The sequence below is a fragment of the Gracilinanus agilis genome, chromosome 4 (genome assembly GCF_016433145.1).
Source record: "Gracilinanus agilis isolate LMUSP501 chromosome 4, AgileGrace, whole genome shotgun sequence".
Classification (NCBI taxonomy): Eukaryota; Metazoa; Chordata; class Mammalia; order Didelphimorphia; family Didelphidae; genus Gracilinanus; species Gracilinanus agilis.
Genome location: NC_058133.1, coordinates 149,071,137 through 149,083,921, shown reverse-complemented (window position 1 = coordinate 149,083,921; position 12,785 = coordinate 149,071,137). Strand labels below are relative to the sequence as shown.

Sequence of the window (12,785 nt, the reverse complement as noted above, 5' to 3'; positions counted from 1 at the left end):
TGGTAAAGAACGCTACCCACATTCAGAGGAAGAACTGCAGGAGTGGAAACACAGAAGAAAAACAACTCCTCAAACATATGGGTTGATACGGACATTGTTGGGGATGTAGACCCGAAACAACCATACCAATGTAACTATCAATAATATGTAAATAAGTCTTTATTGATCGCACATGTTATAACCAGTGGAAATGTGTGTCGGATGTGGGGGAGGGGAGAGGCGAATGGAAATTAAAACAAGAATCATGGAACCATGGAAAATTTTTCTAAAAAAAATAAAATATTTAAATCTAAAAAAAAAAAAAGTTCCATTTAAGTTCCCTTGGCCCAAATGGCCAGCATGACACCCATGAGTCTGAGGCAGGATAATTGCAAAGAATGGTAGGAAGAAAAAAACATTCCACAACTGGGACCTGCTAGGGTCCAAGTGCTAACTCAGTCCCCTCCCCCAAAGGCAGAGCATGGAAGCCAATTGGGGTAAAGACTGGAAAAGCTTCAGGTTGGGAATCCCACATGGAGGGGCTCGTGGGTGTAGAAGCTCCATTTAGGTTAAAAGTCATTAATGTCTAGCAGGGAACGACCTGGAAATTCTCCAGTTTGCATAATGAGAAAGAAGTGTTTTTTTAAATACTTCCCAAATCTCAAACACGGGCTGGGACCAGGGGCAGGGGTTGGTGACAGAGGTATCCAAGGGGATGGGGAGTAGGTAGCTAGGATCTTGGATCAGCACTCAGGTGGGAAGGTCAGAAATGGCCTGGGAGGGTCAGGCAGTTGGGCCAGCACTGGCTGGAGCCTGAGTCCAAGGGTGTTATCAAAAAGTAAATAAAGGTAATCTGAGTGGGTCAATGAATGCAGTGTGGGTGTGAGGAAGGATAAAAGGGGATATTAGGGGATTATAAAGTGATTAGAGGAGGAATGAAGATAAGGGAAGGTATATAGGAGATAGAGGAAATGGGGTATGTAGGAGAGGGCATCTCAAACAGATTTATTCCCAGAGGCTTGAGACAGAGAATACAGGGAGGAAACTAGGGCTAGTAAGAAATGTTTAGGTTTGGCTGGAGGGTTTTCTTGTTAGTTTCTAAAGTCTCTTGAGGGAGTAGTCAAGAGGGCCCCTCCCTGCCAGTCAAACTGATGGCTGAAGGAAGTCCTTGGGTAGGTACTTCCTGCCAAGATGGATGCCCCCAGCTCCTCTCAAGGAAATAGAACAAAATGATTCCTTCTCCTTGAGCCCTTGTCTTAATTTTCGACACAATGATTCACCAAAGGGTTTGAATAGGTAACAAGGAGATTTATTAATACCAGGGTCAGTCAGAAGGGGGGAGGGGTTCAGGGTTTTCTAATTGCTGCTAGGGAGAGGGGTGAGGGTGGGGGATGGGTCGCGGAGAGGTTTAGACTAAGAGAGCCAGGCTCTCCCAATCAGGAAGATTTCACTGCCTGTTAAGTAAAGTCTCTATCAAATCAATAAAACTAGGGGTGACTTATTTGAGGATACTCCACTAGCCTATAGAAACTAAACCCACAATGTTTAAATACCAAGCCCTCCCTTCCACCAGGACCCAAAGAAAATTCAGGAAAAGGGAGGGATGGAGATGGGAGATCAAGGAGAGGTCCAGAGAAATGAGATAGGTCCAAATATCCCCAAGACAAGATAAACACAGGCCAAGACCGAATCAAAGCCAAGCCGGAAGGCCAAAGCAAAAGCCTCTAGCCACAGGGAAAGCCAGAAGGCAAAAGCTCAGTCAGTTGGAACTTCACCTCTATTTATAGTTTTGAGTTCCAACTGACTTTCTGAAGATTCTAAGACTTCCAACTTACTTTTTGTGACCGTTAGAAATTTCACAAGTAAAAAGTTTCTGTTAGCCACCTTGCATTACATGGGGAATGTATGAATCACGAGCCAGGAAGAGGCTATCAGCAAAAGCATGGCATTTTCCAGTAAAGTAACTTTCCCCGTTCAACAAGTTGCTCAAAAATACTGAGCAAAGTGGCTAAAAATAGCAGAAAAACGGCAAGAGCAGGTCCACAGCTCCAGAGAGGATTGTAAATGCTCTCAGGGTTCTGCCCATGGGGGGAGGGTACAAAATCATGACAGAAATATTGTGGCTTGGTATTCTATCTGAAAAATTTAGGATTCGATCTCCAAACTTCTGGTTGCCATTTATGAAAAAAATAAAATTAATATAGAGTGATAAATTTAAAAATATCATGGTTTCAAAGCATTTATTGAAAGCCATTTAGAAAAATGAAGCCATGTGCTTGTTGAGTTATTTTAAAGGGACAGGTGTTTATGTTATTAGGTAATTGCCTACATCATTTACGTAAGCCAGGCATCATGGGAAATGTAGTTTGAAAGGATGTAAATGTCCACAGGAAGTTTAGATGAGGGACCTCAAAATTAGTTCAAGGACTTCCAAATTTCCAATATCACAGTCATCACAATAATTTTCTATAGTTGGGCTCTTTTTTTTCATAGAATTCTGTCACTTTTCATTGTATGTTAAAGTTGGGCTATGTTCCTGGATTGGAGAAATCACTGCCCCAAATTTCTGTTTGTGGGGCTTAGGGCTTTGTTTCTGCCCTGGGGGTTAGGCTATGTTCCTAATGACTAGTTGAGAACTATCTGCTAGCCTCCACTCTTCCTGGCTTGCTTTGGGTTGAGGCTTCTCTGTTGTGAGTTCTGGGACCTCACCCTTCCACTACTGGAGTATAGCCTGCCTTTGCTCTGACTGCTTGTCCCTCATACCCTAGGGCAGTGATAGGCAAACTTTTTAAAGAGGGGGCCAAAGGAAAGGAAATGCTCATCTGTCACTCTGTTTCTAAGGAAACTTTTGAGGTTTCATTGTATTGTATCCTGCTCATTGTATTCGTCAGATTAGGAATAATGCCTCACTGCCAATAGAACATTTCAGGGGACCTGCATCTGGCCTGTGTGCTGTAGTTTGCCCATCACTGTTCTAGGGAGATGAACCTCCTACTGATTCTCTGAGCATTTCTTGGTGTCACTGCCCCAGAATTCAGTAAGAGACTTTGTTTTAAAGATGTTTGGAGGGGTAATAGGGAGAGATAAGGCAAGTTCCCTCCTTACTCTGCCATCTTCGTAACAGAAGTCCCTAAATAATTTCTTAACTAGTTCAATACCTTCTAAATCACCTACATAATTTTCTTCTCTCTTTTTGATTCAAGTTTTTCCCTCTTCGAAGGTCTCTTTTGTGGCTTTCTTTATTTTAACCATTGGAGGATGCCTGAACATATTTGTTGATAGATAGGGAGAAACTAAAGATAGAAAGATAGAAGGTATAAGAGACAATGGGATATATACTCAATGATGGTATTTGCCACTTTTATGGAGTCACTTATGTGGCATAGTGAATACAGCAATAGACCTAGAATCAGGAAGACCTGAGTTTAAACTTATCTTCATATTCTTACTAACATTGTTAACTATGGGAAAGTCACTTCTCTTTGTTTCATTTTTTCCTTATCTCTAATAATAGGATCTACCTTCCAGAGTCATTGTGAGACTACAGTGAGATACTATGTATAAAGCATTTTTTGAAAACCTTAAATAATAAAAAAAATACTACCATTATTTCTAGTGCAGATTCAAAATGGAATAGTTTCTCTGTAAAAGGTGAAACTTTTCCTACATTTAGACCTGAAATGGATGTGAGAGGCCTGGAGTCAATCCCCTAAATTTCAAAGATGAAGATGATAAGACAAAGAGAGGTTAAGATTTTATCCCAGGTCTTCCTTACTCTAATTCCAGTATGTTACACCATGCCTCCTTGAAATGTTTTTTATGTGCTCTGGTTTTTACAAATCCTAGGATAGTTCTTTGTCTCTCTAATGAGATCCACAATCTCACAAAATCATTTAACTTAACTACCTATAGAGGAAAAGCTAAGTGTATAAAGAATGGTGATTGTATAGGCTCTTCTGTTCAGTTGGGTGATTGTGCATGCTATTCTGTTAAATTGGGTGACCTACTAGATGCTGCAAGTGAATAGTGAATTATACCCCAAATTGTAGAAGAGTTAGAGAAAAAGCTGGATAATAGTTTAGAAAATACAATGCTTTTAATGACACTCCCTGAAAGAAAAGCCTACCTTTTTCATAGAAGTATTCTTTTGGTGATGCTGTACAGACCAAAGGATTAAAATTGCAGAATACCCAAAGAGCAATAGAGGAATGCATGGTGAGGAGTTTTAGGGCACAGCATATTGCCAATAAAGAATTGTACAGAAAGTGGCATATAAAAGATCTCATCAGAGAGATATAAAACCAGAAAAAGTGTTATAGAAAGGAATAACTAATGGATAGACTGTATGCATCATTGGTATATTTGCAGTGTCAAAAGAATTGGAAGAACTTCTACCACTGGCATCACCAACATATTAGATGGTTCCCTATGAAGGATTTATGGAAGGACAAAGAGTAACAGAAGATAAAAAGGAATTAATGGTTTGCAGCTTGTAGCTGTGGAGGGAGTAACCACATTATTGAGATCACATAGGTCTAAGGAAGTAAATGCTGCTAACCATTTTAATTTATCTTAATGACTAATTTACCTATATTTTAATGAGGTTTGGGTAGTCTGAAATTATGCATATACCATATTCTTCTTGTATAGTAAATAAAAAATTTAAGTCACTTGATAGATAAAGAAAATATAACCCACATCTATAATCTAATGTGACATTTCTGACTATTTACTATTTCCCACATTACAACAAATGAAGTCATGTCAATTTATGCTAAAGCAATTCGGACTATCTCAAATTTACTGTAGTGTCTAGTGATCAAAGAACTCTTCCTTTGATTATTTATGGGCCTCTAGGTACATCTGCTCTGAAGAGCAATTCTCTTTGACTTGTGCATTAATGTCTATGATAGATTCAGCTCTAGCTATGAATTATTTTGTCTGAGGATGGTAATCATCATTGATACTTCCTTGAAAACAGTTACATATATTCTTGGATTCGACTTTGTAGCATCATTTGATAAGCAGTTATACAAAGACTCATGTATATGAGAATATAAATATGACAAGTGTTATAAATTATTAGATATTATTTTAATAGTGCTGGTTTGCCAGTTGCATATTGTTCTCATTGCATTTTAATAATGACTTTAATAAAGTAGGAGGCATAAATCATACTGGCAGAACAATTTCTACATCTTTATTGTAAAACTCTTATCTTATTGTCATATTTCTGGTGTCCTTGGCATAATGATTGAATTATGTACAAATTCATAGACTATATCCTTAAATTATTTGTTTATGTACCTTAAATATACTTTAAATGGGTACATTGAATTTTTTCTAAAATGAATAGTTTAAAAAGAAGAGATGAAATCTAGAGTGACAATGAATTTTTATTATAACATGTATTAGCCTATTTCATTTTTAAGTCTGTTGAATTATATATGTAAGAGACAATTTGATATTACATTCAGAAATGGATGGATTTTCTAATCCTGATGTGCTTCTAATTGTAATGAATTTTTCATTTAACAAGCATTTTAAGCACCTACTAAGTCCACAACACTGGACAAAATTCTGAGGATAAAAAAATTCTACTTGTGATGAAGAGGATAGAGGATCAAACTCAGAACCTCTGTCTTCATCAGATGGTGATCTATACTGGCATCAGGTCTTTAGTATGTAAAAACAAGAAAGGGACACAGAATTTTAACTATATACTAGTCACTTGTCTTTCTTTAAAAGACAAATTTAGATCAGTCGCTTCTTTGATTTGATGTGTGCCATTGGAATGAGTTTTTGGCCTCTCTGCTAAGATTACTTCATAAGAGATCACTATGTCACACTTATTTCACTGGCAGCTATTCATTCCAGCCTTGTTTGTGAACTTTCTAAAAAGAATCCTTCTTAATTTAGTTTTCTTTCCTTACCCAAATATTAGACATTGCCTAGGTAAAAAAAAATTAAATAGCAGTTCTCAAGTGTTTTTATTAGCAATGAAAATGTCACTATTCCACCACAGATCTGAAATTTTGATATTAATGTTTCCAAAAGATTTGCTCCCCAAAGAAGATTCTTTATGCATGAAGAAACTGGCTGGTTGTAATAGTATTGTTTTTACCATCCTATATATACTCTTCTTGCCCTGATTTCTTAATGTTACACTAAGTTCCTGATAAATCTTTTTAAAAAAATAGGAGGAATGGACCAATATATTATTGTCAGATTTCCACTTCACATATTATTGGGAATTTTGATGCTTGTTGTTTATCTCCCAACAGGATTCATACCAGTATGTAGCCTAGGTGTCGCTCAGGTGGGAAGGATGAACTTTGGAAAAGATGTCAGCACCTTGAAATATTTCACCATCTGTGGTTTACAAGAAGGCTATGAACCATTTGCTGTTAATACAAACAGGGATATTACGATGTGGCTGAGTAAACGGCTTCCTCAGTTTCTTCAAGTACCATCAAACCATGAACACATTGAGGTCTGTTTTCTACTTGAAATCTAATTATATTCATTGTATTGGTATTCTCAAATATTTATTCAACATTTATTTTTGCAACACATAGTTTTCTATAATACAGGATAAGAAAAATTCAAAAATAAATATAATATAAGCCCTATCTTGGGAACCAGCTTGTGATGCTATTAACCTCTTTATCACCTGTGTCTCCACTTTTCTTTGACCTGTGAGACTTCAGAATTGGCTTGCTAGTACTCCCTACTGATTTTTGCCGGGCTCTAGTTCGCACTGCCTAGTCTTGGGCTTTCTTCACTTAACTACTATGGAATGGATTGTAAATTGTAAATTTTTATACCCACTTTGATTTGCTCGCTGTCAAAAAAAAGTATATATCTTTAAAGCTTCTTTTTTTTCAGGAAACTAGTTTTTTTAGGACATACTTCCTTATAGACCTATGGTAGAAAAAATATTTTGTAAGTGAAGTGATTAATAATAGATATTCTGTTCTAGTAATAAGAGCAATGTCATGGTTTATCATGACACTAAATATGTAGCATTTAATTTTCTTTTAATATTTGTACTCTGTTTAATCAGTTGGTTCAGAAGTAGTAACTTACTTATTTAAAATATTGAAATTTACTTATTATAGCCAATGCCATTATTTGATTTTCCTCTACTATTAAGTACTTTTCCAAATACCTTTACACATATAGCAATTTTTCTTATTGATGAAGAATGATATTTCTCTTTTATAGGCAATTGTAGGTTCAATTTCATTCATTCAACTACATTTTTTGTAGGAAGAAGTTAAGTAAAACATGTTAATTACCTAAAACCATTGATTAGATTAATGAGAGAACTAAGAATATATCTCCTATTCTAGTAAATAAAGCAGTCCAATGAATGAATGAATAAAGAATCCCTTAAGTGCTTTGGTAAGCACTGTGATAAGCACTATATATACAGATAGAAAAGAAGATAGTCCTTACACTCAAACAACTCACATCCTAATTATGAGTGACAGTACAAATATAACTCAAGTACAGGGTACATGGAAAACTACAGAGGATCTTAATATGCAGATGGTGGGCATGTGGTAAGGTCTATTGGTCCAGACAGTATGGCTGTAGGGTGAATGACAATGCAAAGTAGCCTAGAGAGCACAGGAGTAGGAACAAATTATATGGTTTGGTGATTTCTCATCTTACTGGAAAGCCTGTGGTTGGTAACACCTTACTCATCAATACAGTGTGAAAAGCCATGCGAACCCTGAACCTGGGAGGTTAAGAGGGCCCAGAACCAAAATTGCCAAGAACATTGGTAATGGGAGGCAGCTGGGTAGCTCAGTGAATTGAGAGTAAGGCCTAGAGACAAGAGGTCCTAGGTTCAAATCAGGCCTCAGACACTTCCCAGCTGAATGACCCTGGGCAAGTCACTTGACCCCTATTGCCCACCCTTACCACTCTTCCAACTAGGAGCCAATACACAGAAGTTAAGGGTTTAAAAAAAAAGTTCAAAATGGGCTTGGGTATTATAGAAGAAGGGGCACGTTCAGCTCCCTCTCATGATTGTGATGATGTGTATTTAGCATTGAGCAGCAGGAGGAAAGGGGAGCAGAAAAGGGTGCATTGGGACCAAGGAAGGCCCCAATGGGATCTAGGCAGAGAATGGGCAAGAGTGAGAATCATTCAGCTGGGTCCACATTGCTATCTAAGGTCCAATGGGATCTCTATTTTGTGTCTATATCCCTTAGCAAAATAATTTAAATTTCAAGCAATTTGTGAGGATTGAAAAATGCAATTGAATTCATATCCCTAAAAAGAATGAAAAGAAGGTTGTAAATGATTTAAATTGTTGTTATTTTCACTTGTTAGGTGACCAGGATAGATGGCACTATAGACAGCTCTCCATGTTTAAAGGTTACTCAGAAGTCTTTCAGTTCACAGAACAGCAGCACAGATATCATGTTTTACCGCCTAAGCATGCCTATTGAGTGTGCAGAAGTATTCTCCAAAACTGCTGCTGGAGGACTACCGGGAACTAGCCTTTTTGGCCCAAAGAATGACTTGGAAGATTATGATGCTGATTCTGATTTTGAAGTTCTGATGAAAACAGCTCATGGTCATTTGGTGCCTGACAGGGTGGAAAAAGAAAAAGAAGCCACAAAACCAGAGTTCAATAACCACAAAGATTATGCTCAGGAGAAGCCTTCTCGTCTGAAACAAAGGTTATTAACACTTACAGTGTGATTTTAGCCATTTAGTCAATCTTTATGAGGGAGGGGAGGTAGAAGAAGAAGGTAAGGGATTTTCCAATCTAGTAGCTTATTAACATATCTAATTAGTGCAAATTATTTTAATAATAAATTATATTTAACATTTTAAGTTTTGAAAAACATTTTAGATATATCATATAATTCAATGATAACATCATAAGTATGAAATTTTAAAATTACAAAGCCTTGCCATATTCCTAAAAATGAAAATATTAAATTAAAATCGTTACTATTATCAAGAATTGTTATAGTTGAGAAATTTTTATTATTCTTAACTTTAAGCTGAGTCTCTGAGAGTTGAACTGACCTATCCAAAGTTATACATTTAGTATATACCTTTAATTTATATCAGAGGAATGTTTTCTCCTAAGAAGTTATAAATATCAGTAGTCTTGAAAGAAACTTAAAGAGTACCCTTTTAAATAATTATTTTCATATTTTCAGTTTAGTTGTAACTGATACTATGATATCAGAAGACAATACATTGATGATTTTCCACCAAGAATTCCAATGACAATGATCAACTCTAGATAATGGTAGAGATGATATAATTATCAAATTATCAAATTATCAAATGTGATGTTTTATAGGTAACATAAAATTTTGTATCCTTTTTTATATGAGGCAATACTGTGTGACTATGTTCATTCCTTAGTCCTTTAACACTTTCCAGGTTTATGCTCAGGAGGACAAAACCAGATTATAGCACAAGCCATTCTGCAAGACTCACTGAAGATGTTCTTGCCGATGACAGAGATGATTATGATTACTTGATGCAGACCTCTACGGTATGAAGTTGCTATCTTTTGTCTTTTTTTCCTAAAATTATATTTCTTATTTACTATGTTGTGCATTGCCTAATGGTATATTTTGCTTCCAAAAATTTCAGGATTTAAAAAATGATTACTTATTTTTTTCTTTTTTTAAGAATGAAGTTTTATGGGTCCTTTTTTTGTAACATCTGGGTTTGTCACACCAAGGAAGAAAGCAAGTGTGGCAAAATGAGAATTTTATTTGAGGAAAATATTTACAAGAGAAAATCAGGCTGTCTATTCAGGTTTTATCATGTAATTTATTTGTAAAGTTAAATGTCCTTTCTTAATTTTCAGAAGTACATATAATCTCTAGTCTTCTTCAACATGGTCATTTGCATGAGAAATTTCACTTAGTGTTCTGGATCTGAATTAGGTAATTTGCTGTTGGAATAATGGTAGGGGATGAATGTGAGAGAGATTAATGAGGAAAAAGCAACAGGATTTGGCAACTGATTATAAAATATGTGTGTATATATGTAAATATATGTGTAGGAGAGGGAAAAGTTAGAGATAATTCCAAGGTTATGAGTCTTGATGATGGGGAAAATAGTAATGTTATCAACAAAAATAGAGGAATTTAGGGAATAGGTAAAGATGAAGTTAATTTTGGGATACATTAAGTTTGAACCCTGAGGAAGATATTAAAGGAAAGAGCTAGAAATATGGGACTAGAGCTCTGGGACAAGGTGGGGGGTTGGAAATAATGATTTGAGAGTCATCTGCATAGATATGAAAATTGAAACCATGAGAGATAGTGAAATCACCCAGGGAGAAAAATAAGAGATAAAAGTAGAGGGCAAGGACAAGACCATAGAAGACATTCATGTTTAAGAAATGTGTTTTACCCTTTGTATTTCCAATGCCTTGCATATAGTAGGAACTTTATAGATTTTTCCTGATTGAATTGAATCAGATAAGAAGTCAGCAAAAGCTACATATAAGCAGTTGATAAGGTAGTAGAAAAATGGGAATGAAGTATTTAGTTTTCCATATCTAGGTAAGGACCACTTTTTCCAGTGTAATTGCCTTGATTTCTCTCTTCTAACCCCCAAATGGGAAAGAAATGTCAGTTGTAATATCCCTTTGTCTGATACAAATTCTTATATATATTTTTAAAACCCTCAAATTATAACATTTTCTTAGAATTTTAAAGAGTGTAATATTAGAAAAAGGGAGACATTTTAAAAAGAATAAAAAATAATTTCTAAAATCACTTTCAAGGAAAAATGCATTTGTTTGGGCATCAAAGTTTCAAAGGTTTGTAGGCATAATAGAATAATAATGATATGCCAAATCCTTTATATTTGAGAATGAAAAAAATTGTCCATAAATACCTTAGCATGTTTTCTTGAAAATAAATCCTCTTTCATTATTTCTGATTTATCATACATATTCCATTCTTGGAAAGTATTACTCTGTTGCTAAAGTAACTTCATTAGGTTAGGCAATTTTAACAGAAGAAATAAATGTTTTGGGGCAGATTAAAAATTGAGGCTAAAACTTGCTATTAAAAATTTCTGTAAAACAATTATCTTACTGATAATTATCAATATTTTACAGTATTATTATTCAGTGAGAATTTTTCCTGGACAAGAACCTGCTAATGTCTGGGTGGGCTGGATTACATCAGATTTCCATCAGTATGACACAGTCTTTGACTTGGACAGAGTTCGGACAGTAACAGTTACTCTGGGAGACGAAAAAGGAAAAGTACATGAAAGGTTGGTTTCTTTTACTTTAATTGAATAAAATTTAATGTAATTTTTGCATGTGTTGATGAACCTATAGAGTTTTTTTTTAAATTTTATCTGATGTCCTAGATCATTGAATAGAAACAATTTAACATGGCTGTTCATGTCAGTGTCCTTTTCTGGTACCCTTTCTCACAAGTCAGGAGTTTGAATCTGAAGAAAATAATGTTGTTAATTAGAGAATACTTATCTACTGTGGGCAATAATCATATACTTAATTAACTTTACACATGATTGTCAGTGGGGTGGGAGGAACAAAAATTCCAGATTTATGATGATTGGTTATTAAATATTTAGGGTTATTTTGACATGCATCTTGGGAACTGTTCAGTCATGGTGGGGAGAAAAATGTGGAAAAAAGTGGGATAATGGTTGAGAGTAGGTGGCTAGAATTTGAATGGAGACTGAGGAGTAGTGGGTTCTTTTCTCAGCTTTGCCATTGACTCGCTGTGTGGCTTTGGGTAAGTCACTTAATCTTTCTGTGCCATCTTTTTTTTCCATTTGTAAAAATGAATCAAACTCAAACCAAACCTTCAAAAAAGTGAAGAAGTCTTTATCTTCCTTGCAGAATAAGACAAGAGAAGATCTTACCATTCCCATCTACTTCTGTGCCCATCCATCCTCTCTGGTCTGCTGGGGCAGGTTTTCTTGGAAAGAGCTTTCCATAGTGTTGCTTCTTTCCTGTACCTCCCAATGTCATTTTCAGTTACTGGGAAACTTAATCCCCTTGCCTTATATAAAAGGGCTTGAAAAGTTGTGGGATTAGTACAAGTCTGAAGGAATGCCTTGCTAAAGTATGGGAGCAGGAGCAGTACACTACTAATAGATTTCTTAGGGGAAACCTTTGGCTTTCAGAGATGGCAACTACTTACTGAGTTTCCTATAATAAGAAAAGAGCCATCGTAAAGATAGGCCTGCTGAGTGGGAGAGATGATTTTGATGTGTGTGGATGGGAGAAGAGGGGTTGGAGATGTAGAAAAAGTGATTGGGGAGACAGATATATAGATGACACACAGAGAGACAGTCAACTCTTGATTATTCAGAGGCCTATTAAACTACTTTATTGATTGTCCAAGCACTTCATTTTAACTGCTCTCCCTCCTCCTGCCTGACTTTGGGCTATTTTGCTCTACTTGTACTGGAGAGTGGCAGAAGAAGGGAAAGAAGTCAGCTTTACTGCTTATTACCATCTCTGGCTAATGGTGGGGCAAAATGTTAAAACTAATGGCTAAAATAAGTTTTTTCATTGTTGTCACTGAATTTTTTATATCTTTGCAAAGCACATCCCATATTACAGGTGACTGGGAGTTGACTATAGAGGGATTTTGACATGTAGCCAAATTTTGTGAACCTTGAATATCTGATGGCTCACCTACCAACATAATAACCAATCCTGTTTGGTGGTACTTGGAAAGAACTACTTGACTCAGAACAAGGTGGAAAGGGCATGAAAATAAAAGTTGTTATTTATGTATAGTTAAACTTTTTTGAAC

At 35.9% G+C, this 12,785-nt stretch overlaps 1 protein-coding gene across 1 annotated transcript in view; it reads left to right on the top strand.

The window, feature by feature from the left end:
• Positions 1-12,785, top strand: part of RYR2 (ryanodine receptor 2) — a 550,493-nt gene that overhangs the window by 222,439 nt on the left and 315,269 nt on the right. The window contains exons 30-33 of the mRNA XM_044674985.1: positions 6,264-6,472; positions 8,326-8,678; positions 9,400-9,514; positions 11,102-11,262. Coding sequence (XP_044530920.1) covers positions 6,264-6,472; positions 8,326-8,678; positions 9,400-9,514; positions 11,102-11,262 — 838 coding nt within the window. The remainder of the gene's footprint in view (positions 1-6,263; positions 6,473-8,325; positions 8,679-9,399; positions 9,515-11,101; positions 11,263-12,785) is intronic.